Source organism: Cucurbita pepo, chromosome LG11 (assembly GCF_002806865.2).
Source record: "Cucurbita pepo subsp. pepo cultivar mu-cu-16 chromosome LG11, ASM280686v2, whole genome shotgun sequence".
Taxonomy (NCBI): domain Eukaryota; kingdom Viridiplantae; phylum Streptophyta; class Magnoliopsida; order Cucurbitales; family Cucurbitaceae; genus Cucurbita; species Cucurbita pepo.
Genome location: NC_036648.1, coordinates 760,570 through 773,656, shown reverse-complemented (window position 1 = coordinate 773,656; position 13,087 = coordinate 760,570). Strand labels below are relative to the sequence as shown.

At 37.0% G+C, this 13,087-nt stretch overlaps 2 protein-coding genes and 1 long non-coding RNA gene across 3 annotated transcripts; all 3 read right to left on the bottom strand.

Annotated features, from left to right (window-relative positions):
- On the bottom strand, nucleotides 1-2,090 carry LOC111805076. The gene is made up of 3 exons (XR_002816608.1): nucleotides 2,018-2,090; nucleotides 463-1,104; nucleotides 1-97 (listed from the first exon to the last, which is right to left on the bottom strand). It is a non-coding gene; the product is annotated as an uncharacterized LOC111805076 (long non-coding RNA).
- Nucleotides 2,091-5,419: 3,329 nt separating this feature from the next.
- On the bottom strand, nucleotides 5,420-6,485 carry LOC111805075 (WUSCHEL-related homeobox 4-like). The gene is made up of 3 exons (XM_023689949.1): nucleotides 6,075-6,485; nucleotides 5,670-5,963; nucleotides 5,420-5,580 (listed from the first exon to the last, which is right to left on the bottom strand). The coding sequence occupies exons 1-3, from the start codon at nucleotides 6,396-6,398 to the stop codon at nucleotides 5,440-5,442; spliced, it is 759 nt and encodes a 252-aa protein (XP_023545717.1). The 5' UTR covers nucleotides 6,399-6,485; the 3' UTR covers nucleotides 5,420-5,439.
- A 4,860-nt stretch (nucleotides 6,486-11,345) lies between these two features.
- On the bottom strand, nucleotides 11,346-12,838 carry LOC111805074 (ethylene-responsive transcription factor RAP2-1-like). Its single transcript, XM_023689948.1, has one exon. The coding sequence runs from the start codon at nucleotides 12,530-12,532 to the stop codon at nucleotides 12,098-12,100; it is 435 nt and encodes a 144-aa protein (XP_023545716.1). The 5' UTR covers nucleotides 12,533-12,838; the 3' UTR covers nucleotides 11,346-12,097.
- Between the last annotated feature and the right edge of the window lie 249 nt (nucleotides 12,839-13,087).

Sequence of the window (13,087 nt, the reverse complement as noted above, 5' to 3'; positions counted from 1 at the left end):
AATATTTATTTAAAAAAAAAGGAACGGAATTGGTACAACAAATGAAAAGGCGTCTGCTGCAATAATCACTGAAAACTGACATGCCAATCCCTTTCATCTGCAAATGTTGAAGTAAATATATTTACCAAACCATCAAGTGAACAGAACTGCAGGAGTTTAAGAAAGAAGGGTGAAAATGATGCAAAGACCAGTCCTTGGTGGAACGGTCACTCACCCATAGCTCCAAGACAATAATATCACAATGCAACTCAGACTAAGAGCAATAAGCAGAAAAAGGAAAGAAAAAAAAAAGGCCTTTTTCATCGTCAAGTTTCATTGAACTTTGCATACAAAGTTGGAAATTTTGAAAGTAACTCTTCACATTAAAAGCAAAGAATGGTAATAATTATTGGGTGAATCTTAAAACCGAACTCAATATTTTCAGGCCATCAATTAACTTGTATGAGCTGTGTTCAAAATTACCAGGAAACTTGGTTCGTAAGATGGAGTTGATACCCATTCAAGTCCTGGTCCATAAGAAAAGTATTTGCTCCCAGCTTAAGCCACACACGTGGGAAGCCACCAGCAGTCCAATCATTATACAGAAGAAGGTAATCAAATAATTAGGACGGAAATTGTGAAAAGGCAAGCAAAACAGAAGCAATTTCGCAGAGGTTTCACAAACAGAAACGTGGGTCTGATAAGATAAACATCAAACAGTTCTCTTTATTTTAATTGTGTCCACTTTCATTACAATCCACGTGTTAGAAGGTAAATGTTGTTTCCTAGGTGTCGGCTGAACATTGGGAGTTGCAGGACAAAGAAAGGCAAACTAATGACATGCACAAGGTCAATACGAAAATGCACACCGTAGGATATAGATTCGAAAGTGTCTTACGCTTTCTATGCCAACAAATGTAGCTGACTACAAAATGCAAGACCAACGACCGTTGAATTTTGGAAACAGCCACATACCCCTCATGCGACCAGCTGGGATGTCATACAGCGTCTGGAAAACACTCCTTAAATACCCTCCGCCACTTGTCTTCAAAGTCTTAAGTGACTCAGTACTTGTGAAACTTCAATTTGGCCCATCCTGGAAGCATCCATGTAGCAAAGAAGCACCTGCATAGAGAAAAGTTTTAGCCTAGAGAGCAGAAGCCATGGGGAAAAACCTTAGAAGACCACATCGCGGGGAAGTTAGCTGCTGAAAACCAAATCCGATCTATATAGAGGAGAGCCATGGTAGAATTTCTCTTTAGGAGAAAGAAAGAAGAAGAAGAATGTACGCATAACGTAAATGGACGCAGAGAACTTGCAGCTTTCTTTTCTGACTGTTTGTTTCTGCAGCTTCTACTACTACTACCAATTTTTCAACCATTTAGAACTGGTCATCTTTGACATACACTCCATGTTAATACTCAGAATTACAGCAGAAACCATCATTGATTACCCTCCCCGCCCCCCAGGAATATTAAAATCTTCAACCCAAGGAACACCAGAATATCATCGAATACATGCCCGCAGAAGTCATCCCACAACAGAGGTGGCGTGGAGGGAAACGCATACGAATATGGGGAAACCATCTAGATCCCAACAGCGAAATTTACAAAACGAATTATGACAATCATGGGTCATGGATCTCAATTAAACTAATAGAATAACTATCAAAGTCTACGATATTTGATCATCTCAGGCAGCACTATTTGAGCCCCTAACCCTCTTAAAACATCTGAGGTTGACCATTTTACCACCATGGTGATTGCCACAACGCATAAATATCAGTCATCATATCCATAGTAATGAGAGAAATTCGCAAGCTACATTCGAATAAGAATATGAAGAAAAAATCAAGAGAAGAGAAGGATGAGAACAAAATATTTGGGAGAAGAAAGCAATAACATCAAAGCTGCATATTCCAGATAACAATTTTTTGTTTCTTACAGGAAAGACATTTATATTAAATGGGGTAAATATCGGCTACTATAATAGTGTATTCCATGATGGGAAAGACATAGTTCTACTGAAAAATGCTTACACATTGAAGAGTTTATGCAAAACGCTTGCACGGTGCATGGAAGAGAGGTTTTAACAGAAAATTTCCAACAGTAATATATAGAGAACATTAAGAACGGTTTCCTGAAAGTGACACAAGCAACCTACGAGCGAGTAGTCTGGAACTTATAAGGTTGCTCCAATTTTTTAAGCAAAAATCCAATTATCAATTGCTCTTACATAAAGAAAAACTATGGGAACTGGGAACTGTATTTATTAATCAAAAAAAGTAATTCAAGGAGATGGTCAGTTTCCCTTACAAGCAATCTTAATATTCTTGCCTCACTAAGCGAACAATCTCCCCGAAAACTTGAAAAATCTCCCATTTATACAGGGGCGTGACAAACATTAGCTCTATCATCTAGTTAAGAGTACAAAAGAATCAAGGAAATATTAGAATTGCCATTCAATAGGCTTGTTCTTAGTTCAACAAAATAGCAAATCCCGAACATTAGCGAATTCTCTAACAATTGGGCATATTCTGTGAATTTAGTAAGGGCTTAGAGAAAAAAAGTGACAAAGTTGGAACTGCATGGTTTTAGCATAAAAAGAAATTAAGAAACTTTGAACGAGGAAATTGTAGCAACTCGAAGATCACTAAAATTTATCATCATCAACCAAGTTTATATCTAGATACTTGGCAAGTTAATCTGCTCAGTCAACTCTTGAACTCTTAACTCACAAATTTTCAGAGCTTTTCAACCTACTCTTTATCATTCAAGTCCATTAATTGCTGTCCAAGAGGTGTATCAACGTCCAGTTTTGTTAGTTGTTGATCAGCATTCCGTTAGTTTATCTATCCCATTTTGTGCAGATTTTTCATTCTCAACTTATATCTTGAACAAAATCATAGCCGATAACACACCAGAAGCATCTATAACAATCTTACAAGATAAGAGGAATGCCAAAAGAAAAACAAGTGTATGGTAAGACGTTTTATGCTAAGTTGCTTTGTCCAAATGGTGTACCACAAAAATATAACACTGCCCACACAAAAATTTCCTTTCAAAATAGCACATCTAGAAGAGCCTCCAATTACAAAATTACGAGACAACCGAATAAGCGTCCGTGGGACACGGATGAATACTATAAACAATGAGCTTTGGTCTGCTGGTGTAGGAGAGGTTGTGAGGTCAAATCAGATGCTCAACCAATTGATAGTTTTGATTCAAATCAGATATATCAGAAACAGCAACATAAACGAAAACGACCCCTCGAGTTTCATATTTTATAACATTCCAGAATATGACATAAACAAGAAGGAAAAAGAATTAGCAGAAGATAGATAAGAACGCACCTAAACAAATATATTATGAATCCGTCATTTCTGGGTGTGGGTGGGGCAGCGACGAAGCAGCATAATTGTAATGGGTTTGTCAGTTAGTGAAGTAAAGAACGAGATTGAGTCAACGCCCCCTTGCAGCTCTATTACATGGAAACAGAACGAAACAGCCCAATCTCTCTAGATTTGGGCCCACCAACATTTGTTGCCGAAGAGCCCAATCTCTCTAGTCCACAAGCATTTGGGCCTTTTTTGTTTGTGTTGACAAATCTTGGACTGGGCTTTAGAGCCCGATACTAATTTGTGTCGTCTTCGATTCTAGTAATTGAGGCGAGTAAGGTTGGAGGGCAAAAAGGGAATTGGAGAAAAAGTAAATAAAAATAAAGGCTAGTGCCATGCATATCGACAATAAGCCTAGGAGGGAGGCTACCGAAAATATCCTCTTCCATTATATCTTAAATTATTCTAATAAAAATAAATAAAATTAAAATTATAGTTCGAAAAAAAAAAAAAAAAAAAAAAAAAAAAAAAAAAAAAAAAAAAAAAAAAAANTGAGAGGAAGTTTGTTAGGACGTGAAAATGTGATTAGACACGTGGCCCACCAGAATCTAACACGATCTACTTGATTGATCAATTGGGTAAAGTCTCTTTATTAAAATAAAAAAATCAAACCTAAACTCCTTCCTCTTATAATCATCACACTTCTTCACTAACCCCAATTATAAACACTAAAATACCAATTAATCATTTTCATACCCTCTTCCAAATTTATATCATTCGAGAATAATGCTATTATTATTATTATTTTTATTTTTTATTTTTAAAGAATGGATTTTGGTAGGGAATTTATTATTTTAAAACTTTTGTTTAATTTCCCACTTAAATTTTTTAGAATTAAAATATTTTACAAATGACTTTTGAAACTCGTTACATTTCCAATTTTCTAACATCTTCATTATTCAGCTTTAAATCGCTTTTTGAATAGTTAATCTCTCACGCCTCCTTCTTAGATTCAATATTTTTCAATGACGGCGATTAATTAAATTATTAAAAAGAAAAACTTTTGATCTTTTGTGATGAATACTCAACCAAGTTAGTAATTCTTTAAAAAGAGGCTCGTGTTATTTTATTTTTGAAATCCCAAAGCCCAAAATAATTTGAATAACTTGATGAAAACAAAATGAATTCACTCCATAATCGTCCAAACATAAATGGAGAGAATTTATGATAATTTGATGATAATAGAAAGTTGAGACATGAATGTTTTGTTCTATTTAGACCCCATCATCATCATGATTGCGAACAGATTGTGAGTTATGGTAATGGACAAACATAAATTTGACAATTATTTTGGATTTTGGAAGGAGTAGCTACCTATTTCCATTAGTTGTATTATTATTATTATTATTATTATTATAATGATGATGATATTTGAAATTAACGGAGGGTGTTAATATTTGGTTTCCCTCCAAGAGGATTGGCCCCCACTTAGCACTTGTGGCAGTGTGAATTAAAATACATGCATGTCACAATTTACAACAATCGTCCAAACACAAAAGAAAAGAGAAAAGAAAAGGAATTGATGTCCCGAGATTGGGTTGATATGCCACTTTATGAAAGTGTTGTGTAAGTAAGTGGTCTATTTTTCTTGTCTTTCTTTTTTTTTTTTTTTAATGCTTATGTTTAATGGTGGGAAAAGTGTAAGTTTGAAATCCGAGAATGGAGGATAAGGTGATAAGGAAGGCAGGGTCGTGGACTTCAGTGTCCAATAATGCCTCTCCCTCCACCACTTTTAACCTAAAAAGCCTTCCATTTTGTCAAACAAAAGGATGCGTTTTTGTAAACAAGTGTTGTTGGTAAAAGGGAAAAAGGAAGAGAAATTGGGTGAGAGAGAGAGATAAAGAGAAGAATTAGATAGATGAGTACAAAGAGAGTGGTAGTAGTTGTTGTTGTTGTTGGCCTTTCTTTTTTCTTTCTTCTTTCTCCAAACCCAACAGAAAGAAGAGAAAAAAAGAGAGAAACACAAATTTAAACCACATTCGGGACAACACAGCTTTTTTTTTTTTTTTTTTTTTTTTTTTTTTTTTTTTTTTTTNTGGGGAAAAAAATTGCAACAAATTGGATCATCTGCGTTCTGGGTGCAACGGGAATAAGTCCAGAGTCCTATCACCGTCCTCCTTTTTACACAATATACCGTTATGTTGTACGAAACACTCAAACCCCCAGTACAAGCACTTCTTCTTGTACGGACTGTCTTCCTCTCCCTGCAATTGTAAATATATTTATTTAGATATAATGTTGGGTTTTGAGTATTTGAAATATATGGGATGATGGATTGAATTTTGTAGCGTACCGGGAAGGAAGGGTGGAAGGTGGGGAGGATGGGAGGAGGGGGAGTTCTGGGGGAGTGGGGAAGACCCAGGCTGTTGCGCTTCTGTTTCTGTCGCTCACGGGCTTTGTGATTCTGAAACCAATAGAACACGTTCTTGCCTTCGATCTTGCCGTAGTTGCCGAGCTGGGCAGTGATGTGCTCGATTTGTTGGGCATTGGGAGTCCTCATTCCTCTGCTGTACAGCATCTCCAATATCCCAATCTGTTCTTGGGTTGGATTCCACCTCGTCCCCCCGGGATGTGTCTCCACTGCCGTCTGCACAAATTTGATTGAACCCCCGGGGTAATTTCTCAGTTTTAAACAAACCCCAAACCCCAAACCCCAAACCCCAAGAGAAGGTAGATAATAGTTGCGGTTAGTTGTTACCTGGGGGGAAGAAGAGGAAGAAGAGGAAGAAGAGCCTTTGTTGTGGTCATGAGAGGAACCCAGTTTTCTGGGGCCACAATCGGGTCGGATGAAGGTCTTGAGGTCCAAAGTGGTGAGCGTGGTGGTGGTAGTGTTATGATCGGAGGAGGAGGAGGAGGAGGGATGTTGTTGTTGATGTTGTTGTTGATGTTGTTGTTGATGTTGTTGAAGCTTAGGGGCAAGAGGGCGTAAGCGCTTGCAGCCGAGGGAGAGGGAGGGTTCGTCCCAAAATCCACGTGCGAACTGATGAACCTTCATGCTTGATCCCATGGTGAAGAATGGCATCAAACCCACCACCTCTTATTATATACTATAATTTCCCTCCCAAAGGAAAAAGGAAAAAGAAGAAAAAAGAAAAAGGTAAGTAAAATGGGTAAAAACAAAGTGGGAAATGAAGTGGTGCTTAGAAGAAGCAAGACCAAATGATGAGGTGAGGTTGACTTCACCATTTATCTTTTTTCTTTCGGACAACAAAGGGGCAGATTACAGGAATACTCCAGTTTTTTATTTATTTATTTATATTTATTTATTTATATTTATTTATTTATATTTATATTCAAAAATAAAAATAAAAATAAAAATAAAAATAAAAATAAAAATAATACTCAAGGTCCTTCCAAACAAACTAGGGAAAATGGAGTGATTGTTTGTCTTACTTAAAATACTTCCCTTGCCTCAATTTAATATTATTTTATTTCCACCTTAGACCACAAAGGTGTTTGTTTTTAGGGTTTATGAGTTTACGAGAGTATACAATGTTAAAGCTTTAAGATGTTTAGGATTATAATTTTTAGGGTTTTTAAGTGTTTTTGAACCATCATTACTTTTTCATCATCGTCTAACGTCTCAATACATATATTCCAATCCACTACAATTAAATTTCTATTTTCAAAACTAATTATTTTTTAAAAACGATAATCTAATCCCTTCCTTACCCTACATTGTCTGCTTTTACCCATTATATATCTTCGTCACCCTCACAATTTTAATCTAATCCACTTCCTTGGGAGTCCAACGTTATTGCTAGCACACCGCCCAATATTTAGTTCTAATATCATTTGTAACAACTTAAGCTTATCAGTAGCAGATATTGTTTGTTTGGACCGCTGTCAACTTCCCAATTAGGAGATGTTTCAACATCTTTATAAGAAATTTTTCGTTCTCCTCTCTAACTGACTTACGTGCGAACTCACAATAATATTTGAAAGAAAATAAAAAAAATAGATAATGGAAGAGAGAATTTTGAGTCGTGGTTGGAAGAAAAACAACAAAAATAAATCTTCTAATGCAAGAAGACTCTAACCTCGTACTAATACATTTGTATATTCATGATCTTCTCTTTAACTAGTCTTAGATGAACATACTGCATGCATAAAAAAAAAATATATATAAAAAAAAATTTGAGTGGTTAGAATAGCTTCTTAGAGATTAGAATGGGATGAGGGTTTTTTTTTTTTCTAATTTTTAAATTTTTGGTAAGAAAAGAAGATGGAATATTGGTGTAAATTTGGGGGGGAAGAAAGAGAGAAAGGGATATTTGTATTCATGAGGGTGCAATGCATGTGGGAGAAGGAAGAGAGTTGGGCAGTCAAATCGGGTGGGTTTTATTTTCTTGCTTTCATCATAAGGTGTGTTTGCTTTTCGGTGCCCTCTCTTCCTCTCTCATCCTTTTTACTATAAAGCTGGAAACACCAAACCAACACACACACACACACAGACCAAAACAAACAAAACAAAAGTATAATTCCTCCAATCCCAACAAAACTCTATGCTTTATAATTATTATTGATACCATACGGTGGTGTGGTGTGGTGTGGTGTGGTGTGGTCTGAAGTGAAGTGAAGTGAAGTGAAGTGAAGTGAGAATCCATTTAGATATATATATATATATATATCACTGAAACAAAGCCTCCCGCTGTTGACGCAATTTCCCAAATATATACCCCCCGCCGCTCTACAAATTACAATATTACACGCTTCTCAATCTGCTCATTACTATTAACTATCATCAAAATTCAAAAGCCTTCTGCTCACTCACGTGTGCCTCAACCAAATAACTCATCTAAGATGATAGCGCACATGGGATTCAAATAATGTAATCCCATAAAAAAACAAATCTTTGACAAATAGAAAAAGGGTTATTAGATTTGATATGGATGGGTAGCGTAAAACCAAGAGACAGCTAACCCAATGCCCCTTTCCTCTCTCAATTATTCCATCCTGCCTTAGATTTTGTTGGTGAAAGGAAGGACAGCATGTGTTGTTCTTGTTCTCATGTACGTTCTATTATTCTCCTTCCTTCCTCCCTCTAACCTAACCATTTCTTTACTATTCATTATTAATGGCCTCCAGGAGTAGTAATACAACAAATGAACATATTAGTGGAAAATGGTTGGAAGTGAAAGGGATGATGATGGCGGTGGTGATGATGGATGAGGAAAAGGATTAGTCAAAATGAATTAGTGTGGACTGTGATGGAAGGTAAAACAGAGATTCCCCCCACGTAGTGAAAGGCAAAGGCAAAGGCAAAAGTAGAAAGCAGACGCACGGTGTGGCTCTCAGTCTCAGTCCCGCATTCATTTGGTGCGTAACCAATGATTAGGTTAATGGTTCAAATGTTGAAGATTGAGATGAATGCGGGGGAAGAGGAGAGGAATGATGTCCAAAATGTTGAATTTACTAGTAGTATTATCATCATCATCATCATCATCATTACCCTTGACTTGACTTGACTCCATTTTGTCCTCTTTTTAAAGTACCACCCCCCACCATCTTCATTACCATCATTTACATTTACATTTACATTAACACCAACATCTAATATTAACCTAACTCAATTCAATTAATGAAGTTAATGAAATTTAGCGAGGGAGAAATGAAAAAAGGTGGAGGGTGGAGGGGGATGGGATAGAAATGGAATGATTTGAGTTTGGTATTAAGGAAAAAGAAAGAAGAAATGATGGGGGGACGTGTGATTTGGGAGGAGGTGGGATGATGTTAGGGGGGGAGAAGGTGGGTCCCACACAGTGGAAGAAGCGGTGGGAAATGATGATTAGATTAGGGGAAGACACAGCCATCATTTGCACGTGTCTATGCCCCACACCACACATTTCCCACGTAACCACCTTTTGTTCAATGTTCTTAAATCAACGGCCCCACATTAGATGATTAATTAAGAGGGGGTTAATTCAGTGGGCTTATGTTATTCTGGAGCCCAATAATCTCATAACCTCTCCTTCATTCAGCCTTTTATTTACGCATAAACTTATTTATTTTGTGTATGGAAAGCTTTATTTATGGGTAGGAAAGTGATAGTTGAAATTGATGGAGAAATAGTAATAATAGGAGAAGTAGTAGTAGTAGTAGAAGAGGAATGATTGTTATTGAGTTGGGGCCTATGACTTTACAATTTTATTTTTTCCCGAGAAAAAAGTGAGGGAGGGAAAGTTGAAGGATTTAGGTGTTGTCATGTTAGGGAAAGTGGTTGCATTTTCGTACTCGTAAATAAAAAGAAAGAAATAAAAAAGTGGGTTTGATTTGAATGGCAAATGGATGGCAGTCCAAATGATGGTATGCCTCTGCTAACATTCCCTTTTTCTTATTCTTTTTGTTTCGCACAAATTCAATTTTCACTCACACTCACACTCGCACTCATCTGCGATTCATTTGATTTGATTTGATTTAATTCTATTATATTCTGTTTTTTTTGTACCTACCATCACCTCCTCTCCAATAATTCATCCATTTTTTCTTTTTAATTTTATTCTCACCATCTTCTTCATCAAATNATGTTAGGGGGGGAGAAGGTGGGTCCCACACAGTGGAAGAAGCGGTGGGAAATGATGATTAGATTAGGGGAAGACACAGCCATCATTTGCACGTGTCTATGCCCCACACCACACATTTCCCACGTAACCACCTTTTGTTCAATGTTCTTAAATCAACGGCCCCACATTAGATGATTAATTAAGAGGGGGTTAATTCAGTGGGCTTATGTTATTCTGGAGCCCAATAATCTCATAACCTCTCCTTCATTCAGCCTTTTATTTACGCATAAACTTATTTATTTTGTGTATGGAAAGCTTTATTTATGGGTAGGAAAGTGATAGTTGAAATTGATGGAGAAATAGTAATAATAGGAGAAGTAGTAGTAGTAGTAGAAGAGGAATGATTGTTATTGAGTTGGGGCCTATGACTTTACAATTTTATTTTTTCCCGAGAAAAAAGTGAGGGAGGGAAAGTTGAAGGATTTAGGTGTTGTCATGTTAGGGAAAGTGGTTGCATTTTCGTACTCGTAAATAAAAAGAAAGAAATAAAAAAGTGGGTTTGATTTGAATGGCAAATGGATGGCAGTCCAAATGATGGTATGCCTCTGCTAACATTCCCTTTTTCTTATTCTTTTTGTTTCGCACAAATTCAATTTTCACTCACACTCACACTCGCACTCATCTGCGATTCATTTGATTTGATTTGATTTAATTCTATTATATTCTGTTTTTTTTGTACCTACCATCACCTCCTCTCCAATAATTCATCCATTTTTTCTTTTTAATTTTATTCTCACCATCTTCTTCATCAAATATTCCACTTTCATGGCAGCCCAATCTAGTTGGGCCCAATCTCCTCTCATCCTCCAAATATTTTGGGCTTACAAACAACACACTACCCAATAACATAAAACCTAACTTTTATATATATTCTATTTTAAAACCATAACATGTTTTTTTAAGGTTTGTTTTATTTAATACATTTAATATTATATTTTAAAACACAAACGTATTGTTTATTTGGTTTGAAGCTTTAATGGATGATAAAGAAAGTACTCCTAGATGCATTTAAGAAAGTTATAAAAACATTAATTAAGAAATAAACCACAACTAAATTATAATTATTATTCACCCTCTGCATTCAAACTTTCAATTACTAAACTAGGTTCATATTTACTAACATACTAACTAGTCAACTACCAAATTATACAACATTTAAAAATAATTAAAGAAAAACTCGAAAGAAAATATAATAATAAGAGAGTGAGATATTAAAAATCAAGACTCTCCTTAATGGTATCTCCTTAATGGTATAATATTATCAAGACATATATTTCTTACTTACGTAATTTTTTAATAAACTCCCAGTAATCTTGTTAATTAGTGGATGTGATATTACTCTCATTAATAGGGTGTGGGCGAATAATATATATAATATATATGTATGTATAAATGACAATGCCAGCTAAGTGCCAAGTGGTCGGTCGGATTTATTATCTTGGAAAACTCCCAATAAAATTTGTGAAAAGTGTCTGTTGTCTTGTCAGCCTATCGTCTTTGCCAATATAAAGTATAGGATGATAAATAAATAAAAATATTACCACCGACCTTCTAGAAGTAACTTACAATTCTGGTTTCCGTTTCCGTTTCCGTTTGGGAAGTCAAGTATCCAACATGACGACGGCGACGGCGACATTATCCTTCGATTCGTGGACTCCACACGGCGGCCCACCCAAACAAAAACTCATCCTTATCTTCTACTTCTTCTTCTTCTTCTTCTTCTTCTTCTTCTTCTTCTTCTTCTTCATTCCCCTTCTTTTTTCTTCCTCTTCTTCCTTTTTCATCCCTTTCGTTCAAACACCCATTTTCCCGGAAGGTGTTAAAATAAAACTAATTCAGACCAATCGCAAGAAATTAATAATGCAAAAAGAAAAAAAAAAAAGAAAAAGAAAAATCAGAGCAAGGATCCATCAACAAGCTTGCTTTGCCATCTCCCATGTTACAAATTGGAAGCTATAATCAAAGATATAGCAAATTAAGAAGGGGAAAGGGGAACCACTTTGGGTTCGTTTCAATTTAATTTCCACCCCACCCCAACCCAAGATTTGATATTCTTTCTTCCGTATTTCATCATCCTCATCCTCTTTTTGGAGAACAGGGGGAGAGCTGGTAAAACATGAAAAATATGTGGACAAGCCTATCAAACAGTGATCCTCACTCAACAATCTTCATCCGAGCTTTCCGGCTCCGGAAACTGGTTCAAATCGGGCTTCTCGGAAATGGGTTTTGATTGTCGGAGAGAAGTTCGGTTGGCGGCGGCGTCCACTCTGGCACCCACCTCAATAGCTCTTTTGCGAATTGAAGAAGGTGAAACGTCGAGAAGCTGGTGGTCCATGTCCTGTAAGATGAGGTCGGGAAAGTTAAGGCGGGCGGATGGGCCTCTGAGGTAGAAGACGGCGGTGTCGTAGGCTCTAGCGGCGGCGAGGGGGGTTGTGTAAGAACCAAGCCAAATCCTAGACCGCTTGTTGGGCTCCCTGATTTCGGCGACCCACTTCCCCCACTTCCTCATCCTAATCCCCCTGTACGGCTTCTCCTGCCGCCCTGTCAGCTGCTTCCGCTTCTCCGGAATGGTCGAGTCGCGTGTTTGTTCCATGGTATTAGAGGTAGTTGAGATTTGGGTTTGGGTTTGCGTTGAATCACTTGGAATGCAGAGCCATAAGAGAGAATTGGGTACAAGTTTGTTTATATGGGGAAAGGAGAAATAAGAGGAAGAATTGGAGACGGCCACCACGTCGTCGAGGGGCGAAGGGACAAATCCAAAGATGGCCGACAAATTCAATCGTCTGTCACTCTGTCTGTCTATCAAACAATTAAAGAAGAAGAAGAAGAAGAAGAAGAAGAAGAAGAAGAAGAAGAAGAAGAAAAGGAATTGGAAGGGAACCCAAATTACATAATTAGTTTATAGACCATCCATCCATCCATACATCCATCCATCCATCCACGAGCTTAGGCGGATAAGGGATAAATAAATGAGAATTGGACACAGAGGGGGTGTCACGCATGTGATGAGATGGGGGGGAGAGGCCAATATTGGATTAGGTTTCCCAATGTTTGCGCCTTTACAACGCAGTGCTCTAATCCACACAAATGAATTTAAATCCCAAGTGTTGGGTATTTTATATTTGAGGATTACAGAAATTGGGAATGA

Bases quoted from the DNA above. Each gene is read 5' to 3' on its own strand.
- LOC111805075 (XM_023689949.1), bottom strand. From the start codon at position 6,398: ATGCCATTCTTCACCATGGGATCAAGCATGAAGGTTCATCAGTTCGCA. The intron at 5,964-6,074 runs GTAACAACTAAC...AAATTTGTGCAG, and splicing joins CTTCCTCTTCTTCCCCCCAG to ACGGCAGTGGAGACACATCC. The intron at 5,581-5,669 runs GTACGCTACAAA...TTACAATTGCAG, and splicing joins CCTTCCACCCTTCCTTCCCG to GGAGAGGAAGACAGTCCGTA.
- LOC111805074 (XM_023689948.1), bottom strand. From the start codon at position 12,532: ATGGAACAAACACGCGACTCGACCATTCCGGAGAAGCGGAAGCAGCTG.